The sequence below is a fragment of the Cryptosporidium andersoni genome, assembly GCF_001865355.1.
Source record: "Cryptosporidium andersoni isolate 30847 chromosome Unknown contig_28, whole genome shotgun sequence".
In the NCBI taxonomy this organism is placed as follows: domain Eukaryota; phylum Apicomplexa; class Conoidasida; order Eucoccidiorida; family Cryptosporidiidae; genus Cryptosporidium; species Cryptosporidium andersoni.
In genome coordinates this window covers 131018-154237 of record NW_027122853.1, presented here as the reverse complement: position 1 = coordinate 154237, position 23220 = coordinate 131018, and the positions used below count along the sequence as shown (strand labels likewise).

At 28.3% G+C, this 23220-nt stretch overlaps 8 protein-coding genes across 8 annotated transcripts; 4 read left to right on the top strand and 4 right to left on the bottom strand.

Annotated features, from left to right (window-relative positions):
- Window positions 1–118: 118 nt before the first annotated feature.
- Window positions 119–2494, bottom strand: cand_010660 (uncharacterized protein; the record flags this gene model as incomplete). Its single annotated transcript, XM_067211305.1, has 1 exon — window positions 119–2494. The coding sequence occupies one exon, from the start codon at window positions 2492–2494 to the stop codon at window positions 119–121; it is 2376 nt and encodes a 791-aa protein (XP_067068154.1).
- Window positions 2495–2938: 444 nt separating this feature from the next.
- cand_010670 (signal peptidase I family protein) lies at window positions 2939–3654 on the top strand (the record flags this gene model as incomplete). The annotated part of the gene is made up of 3 exons (XM_067211306.1): window positions 2939–3226; window positions 3287–3502; window positions 3610–3654. The coding sequence occupies 3 exons, from the start codon at window positions 2939–2941 to the stop codon at window positions 3652–3654; spliced, it is 549 nt and encodes a 182-aa protein (XP_067068155.1).
- A 36-nt stretch (window positions 3655–3690) lies between these two features.
- On the bottom strand, window positions 3691–4284 carry cand_010680 (uncharacterized protein; the record flags this gene model as incomplete). The annotated part of the gene is made up of 1 exon (XM_067211307.1): window positions 3691–4284. The coding sequence occupies one exon, from the start codon at window positions 4282–4284 to the stop codon at window positions 3691–3693; it is 594 nt and encodes a 197-aa protein (XP_067068156.1).
- Window positions 4285–5874: 1590 nt separating this feature from the next.
- Window positions 5875–13308, top strand: cand_010690 (fibronectin type III domain-containing protein; the record flags this gene model as incomplete). Its single annotated transcript, XM_067211308.1, has 1 exon — window positions 5875–13308. The coding sequence occupies one exon, from the start codon at window positions 5875–5877 to the stop codon at window positions 13306–13308; it is 7434 nt and encodes a 2477-aa protein (XP_067068157.1).
- A 124-nt stretch (window positions 13309–13432) lies between these two features.
- On the top strand, window positions 13433–18625 carry cand_010700 (bromodomain-containing protein; the record flags this gene model as incomplete). The annotated part of the gene is made up of 1 exon (XM_067211309.1): window positions 13433–18625. One exon carries the CDS (start codon window positions 13433–13435, stop codon window positions 18623–18625), a length of 5193 nt encoding a protein of 1730 aa, XP_067068158.1.
- Window positions 18626–18990: 365 nt separating this feature from the next.
- On the top strand, window positions 18991–19527 carry cand_010710 (uncharacterized protein; the record flags this gene model as incomplete). Its single annotated transcript, XM_067211310.1, has 1 exon — window positions 18991–19527. One exon carries the CDS (start codon window positions 18991–18993, stop codon window positions 19525–19527), a length of 537 nt encoding a protein of 178 aa, XP_067068159.1.
- Window positions 19528–19602: 75 nt separating this feature from the next.
- Window positions 19603–20145, bottom strand: cand_010720 (60s ribosome subunit biogenesis protein NIP7; the record flags this gene model as incomplete). The annotated part of the gene is made up of 1 exon (XM_067211311.1): window positions 19603–20145. One exon carries the CDS (start codon window positions 20143–20145, stop codon window positions 19603–19605), a length of 543 nt encoding a protein of 180 aa, XP_067068160.1.
- A 209-nt stretch (window positions 20146–20354) lies between these two features.
- On the bottom strand, window positions 20355–23072 carry cand_010730 (uncharacterized protein; the record flags this gene model as incomplete). The annotated part of the gene is made up of 1 exon (XM_067211312.1): window positions 20355–23072. One exon carries the CDS (start codon window positions 23070–23072, stop codon window positions 20355–20357), a length of 2718 nt encoding a protein of 905 aa, XP_067068161.1.
- Between the last annotated feature and the right edge of the window lie 148 nt (window positions 23073–23220).

The window sequence follows — 23220 nt, the reverse complement described above, 5'->3', positions numbered from 1 at the left end:
TTAAACTAATCCGTCAGCCACTGATCTTTATAGCGCCACAACTTATAAGTCTATAGAGTCTACATGGAATAGTCTCAATATTAAAAAAGTGGATTAAAGAATTCAAAATTTTAACTATTTAAACAAGTAGTGCTAATACTAATATCAAACTTGAATTGGAATCTTCAATACAAACTGTATTAGTGCTCTTGAATATCTTAGAAAGACTTGAATCAACATATTTCCAGTTATTGACCAATTTAGTAATATCTGGACGAATAAAAAAAGTAGAGAATATTAAATCTTCTATGCTTAAACCAGATTTATAGCAAACTTGTTCAATACAATATACTAACTTTTTATATATTTCTGTAGATTCTCCAAGATCTGGTTGACTTAAAATGTCATCTTTATAAATAGTATTCGATTTAAATATACAACAAACCGATATCCCATAAACAAATCTAACGTCAATATCCCACATTTCAACTCTTATAGAGTGCCTTTCTATGTTATTATTTATTGGGTTATATATAGCTAAGGGTTGAATCGAACATATTGATGAAGAAGGTATGCCTGGTACTTTAACACATACAATTAAAGGATCCAACTGATTATTATACTTATCATATTCTTTAGAAAAGTTATGAATAGTAGACCAATCTTCCTTCTTCTCAAAGTTCTTTATTTCAAAATTACTATATTTTATTATTAAACTTTTAAAGTAATTTATAATATCATTTATATATTGATTGTTATATCCATAATTAGTTTTAGAACTATCAATCCTAATAATCCATAAAGATACAGAGTTAAAAATATCAGCTTTTAAATTATGATTACCAAATGCAAGAAACGCCGCAGAGTATAAACTTGAACTAAAATTACAACGATATGAGCGTAGTGCTAAAGATAATTGGACACATAAATTATGATCACATATTTCAATAGTGCTATTAATACTTTCCTTAATTTTATCAAAATATTTTATTTGTTGTAAAGTTGGGGCTGAATCAGAATGAGGTATTACTCCTGGAATAGGGGATGATAAAATAAATAGATTGGATTTTATATCATTACAGCCTGCTGAAAAGTTATTATCGGATAATATTAATGTCGTACTAAATGGCCTTGGTATTCTATAACCATATGAAGAATATGATGTAGATGTATTCATTGTTAAAAACTTGAAAGAATTATCTAATTTTCTATTTTGAATATTACAATTATCTATGGATTGTTCAATATGTTGAAATATCATCAAGTGATGTATTTCCTTTTTTGTGTTATCAAAGTCAATTATTATTATAGGATTCCATTTTGGGCATAAATCAACTAATTTCTCGTACCATTTACACTTTATCTTTTTAAATATCTGTTCTTTATCATATTTAGATAATATAAGTGTTGGGATTATAATGTAGTATGATATAGGAGTCCAAATGTGTTGCCAATTTCCATAAGATCCCAATGTTTGCTTTAATATATCAACTAAACAATAATTATTTGAGATTTCCAAGGATAAACTTGTCCAATTTATAAAATAGCGTTTATCAATAATAAAGCAAAATATATCATCTTCATAATTTGTATTATTATTAATGTTGTTTAATTGTAATTTTGAAGATGTCCTTCTAAATGAACTTGGAGGGTTTAAGTAAATTCCAGTCCTCAATAAATAATATTCAAGACAATATTTATCATCTAAAAATGGTAAGGGAATAATATCTTTATCATTTTCAACTTTCTCTTGATTATCTTTATCTTTAACATAAAATATGTTTGGTTTAATTACATATACAGGAGCAAGTGGATTATTATCGAGGCAAATTTTCTCAAAATTTTCAATGGATATCATTTTCTTAGGATATAATATTTTAGGTGCATTTATTGTTATTGTTTCGAATTCTCCACCTTCACCACAGCAATGAAAATCCCTGCATATATTATCTTGTATATTTAGAAATCCAGATAAATTTTGTTTAATTGATTTTGCTAAAAATGAATCATTCAAACCATAAGCTGCTACTTTTATTACAATACTTTCCAAGCCTGATTCAATCATTCTGTATAATAATGGAACTTCAGGTAACATCCACAAATAACATAAACATTCCAAATCAAGACGAGCAGCTATTTCTTCCAATCTACATCTTTGATAATTAGACATTATTGCTCCACAGCTTATTCCTTCAATATATGGATAATTTTCTTTAATATATTTAAGTGCTTTGTATAAATCTTCTACTTCATCTCCATCTGTACTTATATATTGCATTTCTTTATTAATAGGTTTTCCTTTAATATTAAATTGAATTAATGGGATTTCCAAACATTCAGCTACCATTGGAATCAATTCCTTTCCAATACTTTGATACATGTAGCTATCTAGTTCTAGTGAATTTTCTGGAGGATTCATATGTGCGACAACTTCTACTTCATGACCCATATATTTACAGCACAACAAGTTAAACATACTATCCTTTCCACCTGAAATCAATCCAACGATTTTCATATTATCATATTATTTATATAGATTCATAAAATAATGGATAACCATTCAAAAGTTTCAAAGATCATGTTACAATAGGGTTGTAAATAGGGCGCTAGAACCCTCAAATATTTAAATAATAATTTAAATATCTGTATTTTAAATACTAATAGTTCCCAATATATTATTTTACTGGAAATTGTAATTAAAGCATTCTCCTAAGGCTACTATATTTTCATTAATTTTGATTTATATTATATATATTGAGACCATCATCTTCAAAATATATTTTCTATTTAAATACAAGTTTTAGAACCATTAAAAAAAAAGTGTTATTTTTATTTCATATCATTATATATTCAACAAGTCTTAGTAACAGTTAGATTGAAGATATTTGCAATCAATATTATTAGTGGATCTTTTTAAATATTAAGTTTATTTTTTGGGATAGTACATACTTGATATGGTATGACTTTCAAAGATTTTAGTAAGAAAGGGTTAAAGTTGTTACAAATTTTGGGAGTTTTCCATGTTTTTCATGAATATCTCCTAGATTTCTGTATAGCTGTTGGTCCATCAATGCTACCAACAATTGGACCCTCAAATGAAATTTTAATATATGAACGTCTCAGCAGATGGTTCCCGAACTTCAAACTCAAATATTGGCCAAAATTAAATATAAATAGAAATGATATTGTAATTGCAATATCAAAAGATGATCCAGAAATAAGGATCTGCAAAAGAGTTCTAGCAATAGTAAGTTTATACACTTTATACTAGTATCTCTTCATGTCTAATTTTATTAATTTACTAAAGGCCAATGATTTAGTTACTATATGCCCAGATTTTACAATCATCTCTAAATTAGGAGATATTCACAGTACAGATATTGCTACTTTTACTCAATGTTCAACTTATTTTGTACCTCCCGGATATGTATGGCTACAAGGTGATAATAGTAAGTGTTCCCGTGATTCAAGACATTACGGACCTGTACCTAAACCAATGATTTCTGGGAAAGTTTTATATAAGGTCTGTTAAGGTAAGAAAAAAAGAATATCCTTTATTTCTTGTATGGATATTCTTTAATTGCTTTGTAAAAAAAAAAGAAAAAACTTTTTTTTTTTTTCTTTTATTAGATTTGGCCTCCCAATTTATGGGGATCAATTTATAAACGGAGTTGATTATAATATTTCAGATACTTATATGAATCATATATATTATATTTCCTCCCACTTTACTTCAAAATTGCAATCTATACACTTTTTCATCATGCTCCCTTGACTTAGTTTAATTGGTTTACTGAAATTATGAATATGAGGCTCTTTAACTATTGAATACTTCATTAAAACTTCTTCAGTTGTCAACTTTTTTTTTTTAGATAGTTTGGGTTTAGAGTCATCTTTTAATTTAGGAATTCCATATTGTTTATCTAATTTACTTTGTAATCTTAGATCTCTTCTTCTAGATGCTTCAACAAATGCATTATTCACACTTCCATGACGAATTTTAGCTATTTCCTCGACTTGGAATTTGTAATATAACTTCATAAATTTATTTTTGCTATGAGGATTTGGTTTCTTAATGACTGCCAGTTTAGCATCACTTAGATCTGTATTTGTCAAACAATAATCTTCAATTGCCCTAGTCATTGTCATCTTCTTATAGTCTCCATCACGATTAGCATTAAGACATATACTACAAACTCCAATTCCAACTTCCCACAGAGTCTGTTCAGGTTTTTTTGATAAATTTAATCCCAACATAAGACCACAGTTACGACATGGCCGTTCCAAACGTGAGCCGTTAATCATCCATTACAAATTACTAAATTTATGAATTTATTTCCACAAAAGTTTAGATTAATGTATAAGAGATAATTTGTTAGTGTGAATATAATCTATGTAATTGAAGTCCCAAAGAATGTCATCTCAGCTTTTCTTTATAAATGAGCCTTTACTAAATAAATGAAGGCGCTTGAATTACTGTCTTTCAGTTCAAATTTAGTTTTAAAAATTAAATTGTTATTATTACCACTTTATTGGGCTAGGAAGACTTTTTTTTGGAAATCTAAAGGAAATATCAACACCCTCAACAAACATATCCCATGATAAATGGGCTGAGTACTAAACAAAATTATACTTAAATCACTTTATAAATGTATCTGAATTTCTTATTGAAATTAAAGATATTACTAGCATACTTTTTTTGCTTTTTTTTTGAAATTTCAACTAATTTCTTGAAGTATTACTTCAGGTGATTATTGAAAACTTGGACTAGATTAGAGTTTTTCTCCTAAATAGCTGAAATATGTAATAATATTGATTATTCCAAATAATTATGATTAAAGATTATAAATTGACATGATGGCAATTTCCAACTATATTGTATCAATGAATAAATATGTCAATTTAAATTTTTAAATAAAGTTCTTTCTTTTTTTTAGCTATGTTAAATTGAGGTATAGTGATTTATAAAATTCCCTTAAAATTAATATTGAATATTTTTCAATTAAAAGTTTTTTTTGTATATCTCTTGCAAAGGTTAGTAATTTGTAAGTCTTAGTAATTGAATCTAATATTAATGTTATTTCCAAAATACTGAATATATGTCTAAGTTATTTTATAACTTGAATTATCTAAAATTCATATTATTGATATCTATAATTATTTGTATAAAAAATATTTTATTTTTTAGTATTACTTGAATTTTTTGAAAGTGATCTCCAAGTTTTAGTAAATAATTTAGAACATCTCATTAGTATTAATTATTTTGAAATTAGTTTTTTGCTTAATATTAATAAGAATATGAATAAAAATATACACTCCTTTTGATGAACTTAGTCCAAGAAAAAAAAAAAAAAATTACCTATGCTGGGGCTACTCAATTTCCACTAGATCTGTTATTATTGATGGTAAGTATAAGTGCTTTAAATAAATAACAAAAATTAAATTTAAATCAATATATAGGTAATTTATCTGATTTACAAAAAAAGTTCTCTCTTTTTTATATTTACCTGATCTTAAGTAGTTCTATAAAAAGTAGATTAAGTATTATATTTATATTGAAGTAGTTATCCCATACTATCAATGAAATATCAGAGAATATTTAAATTTCTTGTAATACTTTAATTAAAATGATTTTTGGTAAAAAGTTTTTTTATGAAACACGTAAGATACCGACATTCCACATGCACCTTATTGCATGTAATTATATCTACTAAAAATGTAATTTTCTTGTTAATCTGAAGCTACTAATAGTATTAGATTACATTTTATATGCTATTAATTCAATAAATTAAATTGATATTATTTGCAAATAATGGGTGGACCTATTTATAGTATGGGGTGAAAATGTACTGAGATCCCCATGAAAGCTGTTGTTAAACTGCTTATCATTTGAAAATGTTTCTGGTATACCATCTAGCTTGGATTATTTTTATCTTACCAATTTACTCTATATACTGTTGGGATATATATAGTTTATATGATGATATTCACATTGAAATTTTCTATGGATCAGAGGTGCAAATAAAAGAGCTGTTTAAACTCACAAACTCCAATTTTCTACCAGTACTTGTTAATGCTCACTTTAAGTGGAAAAAATTTAGCAAATACTACGATAATGTTCATGAATTTGCACATTTTAAATTTGGAAATTCTAAATTTCATGAATATGACAATATTTACAATATATTTGATAACAAACAAATTACAAAAACAGTTATAGATAATCGAAATCAAAACTTATTTCTATTTTATGATTATGAATTCAATCCAAATAGGCCCTTAGATACTAATGAAGAAGATATTTGGAGAACAGTGGAATATAACTCAATTTTTATTGAGAACATAATTATTCCTGGAAAGGGAAGTGGTAGACTTTTTGCTGCAATTGAAGGATCAAGAGCTTATAGATGTGGCTTGTATGAAGGTATAATTGAGATAACTGATGGTGATAAGATGGTCATTAAAAAAGTTAGTGTGCTTGTTAAATATCCTCCAATAATTGTATTTGATGGTATGAACAATAAAGACGACATTTTGCCACTAAGTAATAGGTTGATTGCAAGCACAGCCTCAGTAAAAATACGAAATTACTGTATTAATAGTATACTATATGTTGATATTTTAGTTAAAAGAAGTGCTCATTTAAAATGTATTATTTGTTCGCAAAAAGCTATATTACCAGGTTATGATTTACTAGTTGAGTTTAAGTGTAGTGAACAACCTTCAAATCAATTAGAGTTAATAGAATACCTAATTGAATTAAAAGCTAATTGGAAAGATGGAAACTACTTTACAAAATTTATTTTTAAAAGTTTAGATGGTGATATTATGAAGAGAGGTTTATTAGAAATAAGAAATCATAATCCTATATTTGAATGGAAACCTCCAATAATAATTGATGAAGGTATATACCCTGCATGCATGACATGTCTAAGGAAAAATTATACTCAAGGTTTAAATACACAGATATATTCCGTGATTTATTCAGATGAACTTGGAATATCTATTTATTTAGAAGTAGAAAATACTCTTCAGCAATTATCAAAAGTATCATTAAGGACTTGGAGCACATATAAATCTCTATTAAGATTTCATGATGACTCTACTGTAGATATTTTTGAATGTGAGTTCTCCTATATTACAAATATATCAGAAAATCAGAGATTTTGTGAGATATATGATAATGAGGGTGGTATAAAGGTTTTATTAAATTCAGTTGAGATCCATCTTGACGAAAAAATATCTGGAGAAATATTTTATTATTCAATAAATAAATTAGGTAATCAAATTGAATTATATAAAAAATATCCAAGTGGGGATTATGTTACAATAGTTAAAGTTGAAATTAAAAATATATTGGAAACAATTGTAATTCAAGTGTTTAGCAAATCTGTAGTGGATTTTTGGTTTGCAGATAAAACCCAGTTGCGTCGTGATATGGTTGGAGATACCATGGAGTTATACGGGATAATTATTGAAAAAAAGACATTGCAAGACAAAATTATTAGAAGTTTATTATCAAAAAGAACATTCCCTACGGATGAATTTTTTATTGGGGAAATAGAATCTGTTAAATTAGGGAAAGAGAATATTATATTTGACTTTGAAACACTATCAAGATTTGGTAGTGTTGAAATATTTGACTTGGATATGAAATTAACATTAGGAAAACTTATGGGAAAGTTGAATAATGGAGATAATATAGAACCAAATATAATTGGTTCACTTGTTTCAGCCTCATTCCATGCTGGAAAAAGAAATTTAGTGATAAAGATGGAAGCAATGACATACAAGAACTCACTTCTGATATTTCGAGTCTATTTAAATTCAACTGAAGAATTATTTAATGACTTAATGATGTACTCAAATATAAGAGAGTCCATTTTAGTTAATCCATTTATATGGCTAATTATTCCAGTTAATATAATAGCATCATTTAAGACCGCAAATACAAATTCAGGTAAATATAATATTACTCAAACAATTTTATTGAAAGTTATAATTAGATTCCCTTCTATATTTGTATACAAAGGGTATTTATATAATAATATACTATTTATAAATATTGAAAATGATTATTTAAACCTTCAACATGTGAAAATTATGAAATATGAGCAAGTCATCGGTGGTAAGACTGAAATAGAAGTTGCCATATATAGGCATAATAGTGATAATTTATTGATGAATTACACACAGATAACAAAACCTTATGGTTTATATGATGTCAGATTAGAATTATCAATATTTCCAAAGTCAGTCATTGAATCTGCACTGAAAAAATCCTATAATCAAGGGATTCTAGTAGAAATTCCATACTTTTTAAAAATAGGAGAGAAAAGATTTCAAATAGGAATATTAGGCAGATGTGGTTTAGTGAAGGTATCTAAATTGGAAGTTAATTTTGATATTATCCCAGTGGGTATTAATAAATACAAAAAGTATGTCACCCTTCAACTGGAATCGCAAGATAATTTGTGTAATGAAGAAGTTGTTGTTTGTTTTGAAATATCTAGATATTATAAGCTTAATATAGTAGGTGAAGAAGTATTAGAGACTTTAAATAGTTCGGATACTGGTTTATACTTGCAATTTTATAAATTGAGTCCCAAAACTATATATTCAGTGTATATTGAAGTAAACATAAAAGATATTAAACTGGGATCCAAAGAACTTCTTAATATATCTCACACTCTAAATATTTATAGTAATGCAGCATATTCAATGATGAATGAAATGCAAAGCGAATCTATTAAATTTATCCGTTTTTCCGATCATAAAAATTTACCAGAGAAATTCAAAGAACCACTATTTTTAGCACAGTTTGTTACATTAACTGGACAGATTAGAAGTTTGGATGTTAAAATTCAAAATCCAAAGGTGCAAAATAATTATTCTAGATATACTTCATATAGCAAAAATGAAACTATGAGTTTACCAGTTGGACTCAATATTATAGAAATAATTAATCAAGAAAATTTTTTAGTGCAATATTCAATATTAATGTCAGATCAGTCTACTAAATATGATCTAAAAGATAAGATTGATTCATTAGAAAGGTTTATAACTAAAAACTATGCTATATATACTTCACACAATAAATCTAAGTCTATTATAGTAGAAGCTCCTTTATCCATAACAGATCGTATATTATGTTCATTACGAAATGAAAAAAGTTACTATATATATGAGAATTTAATATTTAATTTTCCATTAGGTGAAAAACTATATTCAAATATTGAGTTTGACTGGTTAAAAGGAACACTTAAACTAAAGGACAATTTGAAGACTAACAAGCTGAATATACATTTAATGGAACCATTTGACAAGGTATGTAAGATTAGCAAGGTTGAATCAATATATATTGAAATGGGGCATATTAGTACTACTAAATGGCTAATTAGATTGAATTTTTCTAGTATATATGAAGTTCAGTTACTACTATTTGAATCAGGTCGTATTGACTGGATTTGGAAGAATTATATATCTTCCGTTAGTGAGGATATTTTAAAAGTATTCAGTATTAGTACAGACAGAAGTGATGTACTAGATTTTATTTCTGAGCTTGAAATTGATCGAAACTTAAAATATTTTTCAATATCTATCGTTCCATGGTTAGAGGTATCTTCAGATATTCCTAGAGATGGATATCTAATGCCTAATGAAAAAAGAACTGTACCTATTTGGGTTCATAATCAGATTATAATGACCAGTTCTTATAGATCACAACAAAAAAGTTTACATGGAACTACTTTAATTAAATTTAGGGGAATTACTGCATCTAAAGATATTCATAGTATATTCCTTAAAAGAATACTTAAAGAAAATTCGGATAATTTCAATTTTGATGGTGCGAGTTCAGTACTCAATTTAGACTGGTCAGTACCTAATATCATATATGGGAAAAATCAGGGTACTGGGTATGTGAAATATATAGCATTAATGAATTCTACAACACCAATATTATATTTTATTTTGGAGATACAAAAACCTACATTATGTACAGGCTCTTCTAGTAGTGGAAATTATAAGATATGTCAACCATACAGTAATGATGATGTAGTTAAAGGATTTAGAGTTATTTGGTATCCTCAAAATAAGTTTAATCCAACTAACTACAGAAGTACTGAGTTTTTAATTAATGATATACCAAAACTAGATTTAAGAAATGATGTTTTTGACGGTGAAGCTCACTTTTCTAATCTATTTATAGAATATAAAAATAAATACAAAAGAGAAAAAAGTGGTTTTGCTTACATATTAGCCATTGAATGTGATTGTCTTCCATCTAAACATTATACTTTCAAATTTGCAATAACCCACAATTACAACATACCTAATAGTGTATATATACCCCCATTTGGCTTTAATGTAACTGTCAGTGATCTTCCTTTAAGGGTACTAAAATCTAAATATAATAGAACTGATAATCTTGAAGAACTATGTAAAGGACTTATTACTTTAAACTCCGACAACACTGGAATTTTTAAGTGGAAGAGGAATCGGGAAATTAACGGATCAATAAGAAATATTGTTTTAGGATACAAAATTGCTGATATAAAAACGGACACAATTGAAAATACTTTAGATTGGACATTCTCAGATAGTTATAATGCACAAGAGATGTTAATCAACTTTTCTAACCCTAATTCAGATGAAGTAATTAATGAATACGTTGAATCTGAATTTACAATTAAACCTTTACCTGCTAATACCAATATTCAGTTTATATTTAAAATGGAAAATAATAATACAGATGAAATTATTTGTAATTCAAAAATATATAGTACAAATAAGGGTGTCCCTACTAAACCAACAAATGTACTTTATAGCCCATTAACTTATAACTCAGTTAGTATCTCATGGAGCAATCCACTTAACAATGGAGGTTATAAATTAATTGGGTTTAGCTATAATATTTATCCATCAAAGAACTTAACTACAGATAAAATATCAAATATGACAAAAAATTCATTCCTTATTATTGATAATATGATACCAATGGTACCATATACTGTAGAAGTATATTCAATAAATGAATTAGGAAAAAGTGAAGCATCTTTAATTGAAAATGTTTTCACAAAGCCTATTGACTGTAGTCAATTTTCAGATAGTATCATTGATTTGGTTATTAGTCAAAACACAGGTATAGAGATCACATGGGCTTTAAACCAGGCTTCATCTTTTAAAAATATTGATAACAATTCTATGATTTTTATATATTGCAAACAAAGTGGGGAAGATATTTTATTGGAAATTAGTTATATAAAAGATTTATGTCACCTTAATATATGTAAATGGACTGAAAATAAGGTAAATAAAGTGAGAAAATGCGTATTTTATTATATAAAAGTCTTAAATCAAGATTATAAAGAGTTTAATTGCCAGATTTACTCAGACTCAGGAATTACATCTGAATTTAGAAGACTAAACTCAATAACTAGTAGACAAAATTCAATATATTTTATTGACTTAAAAAAAGATTCTGAAAACTCGAATGTATATTATCCAAAAGGTTACAGTACGACTTGGAGTAATGGTTTATCTAGAGCAGTTTTAAAACTAGGTATTTCCTCAAATATTGTACTAGTTCATATTAGTATAAAATATTTATATCGTATAGGTATATTTAATATTACAATATTAAATGGAACAAGTGATCAGATTTGGTATAATGAATATGAGTATAATGTGAAATCTTACGATAATAAAATATTATCTAAACATAATATCGAATATGAATTATTTGACAATTGGCACTTAAATAGAATTAATGATGACAATTCAATAGAACGAGAAATTGAACTAATGCTAATAAATTTAGTTCCGGGGGAAGTATTATTAAGTATTCAAGGTATTGATAAGTTTCAAAATATTACTGATGAATTAAATCATATAATAAAACTTCCTAATTATTCTTACAGTAAAAATTACTTAAGGAATTTGGTTGAAACTAATATTCTAGAGGTTCAAATCCATACTGGAAAGGCTCTGATAGATTCTGCTCTTAGTAATCATAGGCAGCTTTTAGTTGAAAATTTAGAAAATACCACTTTTGAACTGAGTACTCCTTCACAAATATCTAAATATCGACATTATACTCCAAATTACTTATTTGTAACGAGTAAATTAGTTGTTTCAGAATGGCCAGATGATTATGAGCGACATCTTTTCAAAAATATTACTGTCAAAGCTTATTCTGGACAATACAACTTTGGTGATCATGGTGAAAAGCTTTTGGAACAGCAAATAATTTATATACCAGTTTTGGAACTTAAACCATTTATGCTTCAAAATCAGATATTCATAAATATGTTTGATGGGAAAGCAGAAACAGAATTTAAATTCTATAAAACATTTAATCAAAGTTTATCCGATAACTTGAGAGCCGATAGACAGTCATCATACTTTCCGCATATTTCATTATTATTTGATCCCCCGTCATGCGTAATGTATATTAAGATAAAGTGGTCTGCTAATTATGCACCTTTGTCTACAAAAGTATCAACATATTTAAAGACAAAATCATCGAGAAAATATGTACAAAGACAATTTAATGAATCACCACATTCGTGTAGTCAAGTGAAAAATCCAATAGATAATAACTCTTCATTATATAATTATACTAAAGAAGATAGAATAGATATATTACAAATTTTTCCACCTGAAGAGATGGTGAATACATATATGGTGGATCCAAGTCGCAGATATCCTCTAATGAAAAATATCACATTGTTATTTATTGGCTCTTGTAATTTAGATCAAAATCAATCAGAAAGTATTGCACCTGTATTATCTATAATAGAAATGGATATTATTCCATGCCAAACTCATGATCTTATGTTATCATACTCAGATCCTTTGTCATCGAAAAATACAACTTTAATTAATTATAAACATAAGATAGACAAGTTATTACTAGAAAAAAAATATAGACAAATACAAGATATCATTGTAAATAATATAAAGTCCCATATATTTAATGATAAATTAGTTGGAGATGGTTATACAGATTTATTATTAGCTAAATACAATAGTTCTTTATATGAAAATGAAGTATACATTGATTTCCAAACAATATTTTCAGAAGAATTTGCACTAAGATCATTGGAATTTTCTCCATTAAGAGTTCTATTATATACGAATGATTGGAAAAAGCTAAAAGAGCGTTCCTTATTATCTAATCAGGTGTCCCTGTATAAAATTACAATTAACCAAACAAATAATTCTATAGAATTATTAAAATCCTTCAAATTTGTCATTAGATGGATATTCTTATCTTATATCCTTTATAAACTTTATTTTATACTAAAAAAAATAGTGATATATTAAAATTCATCTTGCTAAACTATACTTTTAAGGGTACTCCTGCCAATAAGAAGTCCAGTAAGCTACCGCCATCATATTTGACAATAGTGACAATTTAAAATAGTGAAGGCAAGTTCTATATTACATAATGGATATAAATAAAGATGATTCAAATTTCCCTTCTATAGAAATATTATCTGTGGGGAATATATATAGTGACATATTGGATATAAATTTACATAATACAAGTAGTTCTGATGAGTTTAGTGATGAAGAGCGAGGAAAATTCTCTGTAACGCTAAGGAATAAGGAAATTGTTGTAAAACTTCCAATAGACATAGATGATGAACCTACAGAGTCTTTTGAATCTAAAGTTGAAGAATCAAATAAGCCTAAGAATTCTAAAGGATATCAAAATATACAAGAATTTACAGTGAATAACTCAAAATTACAAAGAGAATATTGGGATGAAGAAGATATTTGTGATGAACATGTAGAGGTAAATAAAGTATTAGATATATTAGTTCAAACACCGAAAGAAGTTATTTCAGAAAAAGATGAGTGGAATTACTGGGGAGATATAGATAGTTATCAAGTAATAAATAGTAGCAAAACTGTTGGAGTAGGAAATGTAATAATAGACAATGATGATAGTGATGATGAATATGAAGATGATTTAGACTTTGACGTTCTTGGTAATGATAAGAATAATAGAGATAAATTAATAAAGTATGGTGAGAATAATTTGTTATCCAGCTTATCTGATTTTAATTTCAATATATTAGATTCATGTTTGTATCTTGATACACGTGATAAAGGTTTGAATTACTTAAAAAAGTGTATTAATGAATTTCCAACTTTAGAAAATGATATTAATGTTGGATTAAATAATGATATTAGTAACTATACTAATGAATCTCAAAATATGAATGATGAACAAACAAGTAATCTAGATAGAAATATCAAAATTCAAAATTCAAAATCATCAGAAAAACCACTAAATAAAGCCCAGCAAGATAGACAGAGGAGACAGAAAATGAAGAAAATTGATAAACAAAAAAGATTGGAATTGGCAATATTAGGTATGAATCCTCTAGAGTATGAAGACACTGCTAATACCAATGATACAAATATGGATAATAACACTAGCATGATATTAAATATAAATAAAGCTATGAGTCAATCTACACTATTTTCTGATATGCCAAAAGATTTAACGAAAATTGTTAATACTTCAAGTGGGATATATTTTTTATCTTTACGACAATTTACTCACTTTTTTCCAAAATTATTTGATAGAGTAGATGAAAAGGAAATAAAAAATTTTTTAATTGATGCATTTAATAATAGACATAAAGATAACGAGAATACATTATCAAAATACCCAACAAACTACAATAGTATAGATGGATGCCTTAGTGGATTTAAGAGTTGGATTTCATTCCTTTGTAGGCCTGATATAAAAAGTAGAAATTCTACATCTATATATGAATTATGGAAATATGAAAAACGTCAATATCATGAACGCCGTATAATGGTTGGTAATAATAATGAATTTGATGAAAAATCAAAGAGACATGTTCCAAATATAGACTCATTACATACTCCTTTAGCATGGTCATTTTATGGTATACGTGGCTATTTATCGCCTATAGATGGTGTCAGATTCCACCGTTTTGATTTTAGAAATAATATATATAATGCTTTCTTTTCAAAACCTAATAATAGCAATTATTTTGCTATTTGGAATAATTTCATCAATAATAATTTGTATAATTCTACTGAAGTTAATAATAGTGAACTATCAGGACCGTGGTATGTATATCCAGTATTTGGTGGGAAATACTTATATAACTCAAACTCCCAGTTATTACATCGTTATCTTCAGAGACAAAAGGAATCCAAAGATACATTACCTTGTATTAATTCATCTGTATGTTTTATATCACCCGAAGACTTATCATTAACACACCAAACTCCAATAGCCTTATTGGAATATGTTGAACAATATCCATTGTTAATGAATAACTTAGGAATGGCTGCTAGAATTAATCGATTTATTAAGAGTGATACCTCAGATTCGGATAAATTTGAGAGTATACTTAACTTGGCTGGTCCACTTGGCTCAATTCATATTGTAGAAGACAATAAAAATAATAAAGGTAGTAATAATACCCAACAATATCCAAAATTATTTGGTGTTGAATATCCAATAAATAAAGATGAAAGTGTTGCAATACTTGAAACAGGCTTATTTAATGCTCCAATATTTTATCATCCTAAGAAATATAATGAGAAAACTGATAACAAAAATTATAGTCAAAATGATATGTTTTTGACGGATTTCTTGCTTATTAGGCAGAGTATAACAAATACATCATCTTTATCTAATTTCAAATGTAGACTATTTCTTCGTCCACTTTCGGGTGATTGTTTAACTTGCGTATATTCGGTAGGACAGGAAGAACCATTACTGGAAGTACCTTGTATTGATAGCAAAACATATATAGATCTACGACGTGATCATTTGCGTGCAATTGCATTAAGAAAATCAAAGGAAGGTGGACGCGACTCAATAGATAATATTAGACAACTCTGTCAAAATTTATTCAGGGGAGTATTTGATCCCAATGTAATTCAGAAAATATTACTCTCTTGTAAAGAAACTAGAGATAGTAACACAAATAACTCTACTTTAGGTGTGAGTGCAAGCTCATCTTCATCAAATGTTGGTGTTACATCTATATCAAATACTGGGCCAAGTAATAGTGCATTATCATCTTCACAATCTTCTTTTCAGATTAAGCAATTGAGCGAAAATAAATTAAGGGAAATTATAACACCTGAATTAATATGTGCATTAGATAGCGCAGTTGCTGGTGATCTTAAGCTTAAGCAAATTGGAATTCGATCACTACGTCACTTTGGTAAAATTCCAATAGTTGTTAGTGAATTAGATCAAATGGAGGGTATTGCAAAGAAATATGCAGATATTGCTAGAATTAAAGCTAAGGATATTTATAAAAATAAAACAGTTAATGAAGGTGGAGTATCAACTGATAGTAATCATTTAGCTTCTAATTTATTGAGATTGATTAATGAGTTAAGTACTGGTATTATAAACTCTAATGGAAGAAGATTAACTCCAATAGCACGTTATATTGAGGAAGCACTATTATTATCTCCTTGGAATATAACACAAGAATATATTCAAGTTATTAAGAATCAAAATGGCCAATTTAGTATTAGAGGTATTGGTGATCCTAGTGGTGGACGTGGTGAAGGTATAAATCTAATACGTCGTGGATTAATTGATTCTACAATGGAATCAAGAAGTCAAAAGTCAAATAATAAAAATGAAGACTTGAGAAAGTTATCAATGGATCAATTAAGACAGAGATTATTGCAGTATGGTTTTGATGAGGATGCAATTGCACCATTACCTAGATGGGATCGTGTAGCTCTAGTTCGTCACTTTTCTTTGTCTGGAGAACCTATTAATACATCTAACTCAACAAATAGCAAGCAAGTATCTCAAGCATTATCTTCAGATGATTATATTAATGCTATTATTGAAGTTTTAAGGAATCAAAAGAATGCACTAGACCCAGACAATCCAGTTATGACTGATGATAGCAGTTATAGTAATGATGATGAAGAGACCCAATCATGTAATGGAAATAATGAAAATAAACTTAGTGATCTACATACAGTAGAATTTGAAACTGAGGGAAACAAAACTTTAGGTAGAGAAGATACGACTTCAGATGGAAATGAGGATGATATAGAAGATTTAGATCTTGAAGAGACATTTATATCATCTTTAGTTAATACAAATAATACAAATAATGAATCTAACTATAATATAAATAACAGTAGAATAAATCAATCTAATAAAAAAGCTGTGAGATCCAGTAAATTATATGAACAATTGTATGGCACAGGGAAATTGCCAACCAATGAAAGAGAGGATGAAGAAGAAGAAAAGGATCTTGCAGATTTTAGGAAGATGATTGCTGGTGAAGATGATGATATTAATAAACAAATACATGGAACAAGTGAGCACATGAAGGTGAATTCTGTTAATAGTATTTATAGTTCGAAAGAAAATCACTTAAATAATGAGTTAGAATATATTCCTAGACTAGCCTGGATTCGTGTTAGACGTAACATGACAAGTTGGGAATATGAAGATGAGAAAGTAGTTTATATTTATGGGGAAGAAAATATTAAGTATTTTCAACAATGGAGAAAACTTAGGATGCATTATAAAAGAGAAGAGAGACGCCAATTAAATCCAACTGGCATTCCAGGTGTATTAGGTCGTGCAAGTAGAACATGTCGTCGTTGTGGTCAAATTGGTCACATTGCATCAAATCCAATGTGTCCTTTATATGAAGGTAATAAAACAAGTAGCACAAGTAGATATCAAAATGCAATTAACCAATCAAAGAAGAAGGGAATTATACTACCATTAATGCAACCTGGTAAATCTACAATTATTGATGAAGAAAGTACGATAGCTAACTTGTTAGGTATGGGCTTTTCTCAAACAGCTACCAATGAATGTAGACAATTGGTTATGTTAGATTCATTGCTACCAACTGTTAGAGCTGGAAAACGTGGTAGGCCACCATCATCACAATTAGCTATTAATGATTTAAAAGTGGGAATTAATAATCAAATTTCTTCTATAAATGGATTTTCTAGCATCAATAATCCTAATCTAAATCTTTCATTACAATCAACGAACTATGAAGATCCGAACGATAATTCACTACATTTTAGTCGCTTATCAGCACGTCAAAGAAGGAAAATGATGGATAATGACGAAAGATATTCTAATATTAGTGGTGCAGATGTAAGTACTACAAATAAAAGTCAACATAGTTTGAATATTATGGGTAGTATAGCTGTTAGTGATGTATCAGTTGATACATCACTAGTAGGTTCTGGCCCAATGATTAATTCATATTCAGAAGCTCTAGATGAATTTTGTATAAGTTTACAACGAATTATTAATGGAACAAAAACATTGCATCACTATTCTCATGTATTTTGGAATCGTGTGAGCGAAAGAATAGCTCCTAACTACTATAATATTGTTAAAAAACCAATCTGGTTACAGTTAATGATTAACAAATGTAAAAAAAGAGAGTATCATTCCAGGAAAGAATTTCAGGAAGATGTCTTACAGCTGGTTGAAAACTGCAAGCTCTATAATGGACCCAATCACCCACTAGTAACTGTTGCTATGTTTATACAAAATAATTTGTTGCAAAAAATTGATGAAATACAGGGAATAGAGAGAATTGAAGCTTATCTAATGATGAGAAGATGAATTAATTAATATGTAGATATTTTAAAGCTAAAATAATACACTTTTTTTACTGACAATTTCTATTTTATTTTTTTCCCGAGGTTATAAGTTTGTAACATTAGATGATATAATAAGTTTACTAATATAATATTTATTTAGGAAAGTGTATTTAAAATCTTACTGTAAATGAAATAGATGCGTGAGATATATTTTAATTAAGATCTTACTAACTAGTTTAACTTAACTGAACTACCATTTTATATTTGTTTTAGAGCGCACTTCAATTCTTGCTCTATCCCTTTATAAAACTAGTGAAGAGTACTAAGAAGTATGATAGTTCTAAAAAAAATATATTACAGTTATCTGATAAGAATATAGAGATTGGGATGCTGAGTGTAGGAGTTTGTATTTCAGTATATAAATTAGCTCATCTAAAGGTATCGAGCAACGAGTTACTCAACAATCTTAGAATAGCAAAATCTTATTATTCACAAAAATTACAATATCCTCTAGAAGTATCAAAAAGTATTATCTTAAAGAAATATCTTATTTCTATTAATACTAACTCCTTAAATTATCCCAGATGGAGAAATGTACCAAGTGCTGATTGCAAAAAATTTAATTCAAAGAAACATAATCATCTTAAAATAGATAAGAATTATAAAATTGGGGGAAGATCATTGTTTGATAAGTCATGTGAACCTTTTTTTCAAACGAAATTAGAAGCAAAGGTATATTTGAGTAAAAGTGAAATAACAAAACTTTTTTTATACCCATTAGCAACAATTATCAGTGTATTATGGATATTCTGGTATATAATAAAATATTGGTGTAATATCAAAGACTTCGATCAATTTTTGCGTACTACTAAGTGGCTATTAAAGAAAAAACCTATCCCAAAGGAATTTAATACAATTGAGTAGGATAGATAAAAATAAGTCTAGCTATGTATTACTTCAAACTTGCTAAATTCCCATTATAGTTAAAATTTCTTCTCTTTAAATTAGATCTGCCTCTTCTCTTAAATACTCTCCTATATCTGTTTGGTGATATACGATAATATTCTCTGCATCTGCTGTTTTTACTTCACTGGAACTTTTTGCTAATATACCAAATCCAAGAGGTATTTCGTCCATAGAACATATTATCACTCCCATATTATTGCTTAATCCATCTGTCATACGCCCTATATGTCGTTTTATTACATGATTTCCATATATATAACTTTGTTCACCACCTGCTTTAACCCAAACCTTGTTTGTTGTTAATCTTGCCAAATGCTGCAGTGCTGTAATGCCAAGACGAAATTTCTTTGATTTAGTAAATTTCCCTAAGCATACCCCCATACTTAAGAGACTCTTCTTTGGAACTAAAGAAGCTACCTTAGCTGTAGATTCACTCATGTAAAATACGCGTTCTTTATGCAATCTAAATACATAAGTCTCATCTTCACGGTCTATCAAAGACATAAGATTTCCACCTATATAAATACTCAATTTCTGGAATAATATCTTCGTTTCATCTTCAGTTAGAGGTCTCATTATATATATTAGATGAATATATTGTCAATATAAAGTGATTTTAAGTATACTAGAACTTAGTTGACTATTATCCATTATTGACTTTAGCGGTATACAGCTAAGCGACCTTTTTATAATAAGCGGGTTGAGGAATATTAAGTTGTAAGTCTGATTCACTTAGGAAATATATTGTATAAGTAATAAGGTAAGATCTTATTATAATTCACCTCTTATATTTCTCTTATTACATCTTTGGAGTCTCTACTTTTGCGAGTATTATTATGAATTTTAATACAATATCCATCTTTTCTCATATATGTTCCTTTAGGACATTGATAAGTAGGATCCACAACCCCTATACATTTCCCTTCTGCTTCAGTATAACCATTAGGACAGTTTAATATATATGGTGTAAATTCTAGAGCTGTACACTGACCCATATTAGATATAGGTCTTACTGGTCCCATAAGTTTTCTAGGAATTCCATTATTAGTATTATCTGCACTTGTCATTTCAAGGACATTTGGTAAAGCAGTTGAGATGTATTTAACCTCAGAATATCCTGGTGGACACTGATAGCTTCCTTCAACTTGATTATACTCTTTACAATTTTCATGTTTGCAAGTTTTTTCTCTAGTATATGTACATTTATTATATTGTGTTAATTTACCACCAGTATCACACTTATATAAAAAAGGTGAATGGACAATTTCCCTACATAAATCTGCATTATGAGGTCCAAGTGATTCAGAACCCTTTTTACACTCCAATTCAGGTGCAAATTCTAAAAATGCTTCACATCCTCCTATTGGACATTCCATTTCTACATTTTCTATGCACATTCCATTTTGAAATTCTGCCATAGGGTTTGCACATTGCTTAATAACTGGAACTTTTGTTTTGGAAATACATTTTGGAGCTATTTGAATCATTGTTTCATGAAAGTGATGGGAACTATGAGTATGATGATGCTGTAATGATAATAATGAATGAGAATTTAAGGATGAATTATCTAATTCATAGCCATTTGGGCATTTCCATTGAGGAAATAATCTTTTTAAAATAGTTTTGCAATTTGATGTATTACAACGAGGTTGCTTAGTTAACACACATTCATATTGTTTAGATTCATTTATTGTTAAAGTTCCTCCATATGGACACTCATGTAGGGCTTCCTTTATTGATATCTCATTTTCTTCATTCTTATTAGGGATACAATAAGGTAATTTTTCTTTACTTGTAGAAAGAGAGTAATATGCTGGACAAGAATACTGTATAGAACTAATTTCTCGCACTTCACACTTTGATCCAACTAGGTTATAACCTTTAGGACAAGAAAGTATTGGTGAAGTTATCTGAGAAACTTTGCATTCTATTTTTACCGATGATCTTTTTCCATCTGGACAGATATATATAATAGGTGTAGTTTCAGTAGAGGTACATAATTTCTCGATATATTTTGGAGTTTCTGTACATTGATGAATAATTCGTTCTGGATCAATCTCTAAATGGTTAACACGATGGTTCTCATAATGATAGCCATGGTGGTTATGATGACCATGATGGTTATAGTTACCATAATATCTTCCTTCTAAATTCATAGGTGTGTCAAATTGTTGAATTTCATGTCTAAATGTGCTACACTGCTTGATATATTCTGTCTTTGAACAATCTTGCTCAATTTTTCTTTCACATATATTTTCTAGTTTATTTATTGAATATCTTGGTGGACATGTTTTAATAGGTTCTAAAGTAGTTTCATGAATACAATTTCTGGTGGAATCTTGTAAATTATAATTTGGTGGACAATTTAGAATTGGATCTTCACTTTTACTCTTTACACAATATGACCTCACTATAACTGCATCTGGATCAGTGCAATATACATCAGGTCTAACATCTAATCTTGGGATTTCTGGTAAATGGCAATGACCATTTTTATATATATATGGATGATCACATTTTGAATTTGAAGTATAGCGTTTTATACATAATTTTTGGCTAGGAATGAAAGTATAGCTATTTGGACAAATTTGAGGTATCTCTTCTTTGTACAAAATACAGACTTCAACCCCCATATGATCACTTTTTTTAATCATTTGAGGTGGGCATTCACTTATAGCATCTGTTGATTCAATCTTTTCACATGTTAATTCATGATATTGATTTAATGGTATATTACCTGCGTGGTGTTCTACATAAATATCAGTAAGACCTCGTAATGTATAATCTTGAGGACAAGAAACTTCAGGTTTTACTTTGAGTATACATTCTCCATTTGATGTTTCATGTGCTTCAGGAGGACACTTTGGAGTATGAAACACTTTAATTTTGCAAACTGGAGCTGGAGACCCATCATCTTTATAATTTGGGTCTCCATCCAAAAATGCTGTTGATGATACAAAGGTAAGCTTATTATGGGAATGCATTAATTGAAATTTATCGGGAATTTTGTGACAGTTATATTGTTTATTATGATTTATATGTTTATAACATCCATCCAATTCTTCCACATTGTCATTATCACAGTATATTTGAGCATCTTTCAGGGTATAACAACCTCCTTCACCATCATCCATAAATCCAAATTCACATTCTGGAGTTTCTTCTATTTCAAAATAGCATCCTTGTTTTTGTTTATGTTTCATATATGTTGTACCTGTTGGACATGTTATAATTTTCTCAGTATGAATATTTCTGCTACACTGTGCAACACCTGTAGGTTTATACTCTGGAGGACAACTTTTAATAATTGGTTCTGTTATTACACATCCCTTCTCTTGAATTGAATAAATTCCGTTTAGAGGACATACAGGTAGTGGAGCTGTTGCACATTCTCCTGATTTGCAGACAACTTCTTGAGAATATGAGGTTAGAATAAAATTCATCCATATTATTAGCAATAGCCATGGAATTTCAAATTTTATAAATTTATTCCTTTGAAGCATTTCAATTACTCCCTATTTCACGCATTTCTTTTAGCTAAAGTTGTTTGTCTTATTATCTTTTATTTTGCCATTGGTAAGAATTTTCTCGGATTCGAGCTTAAAATCAGTTTGATCTCTTTAGGATTAGTATAACTACTATGTAACTTTC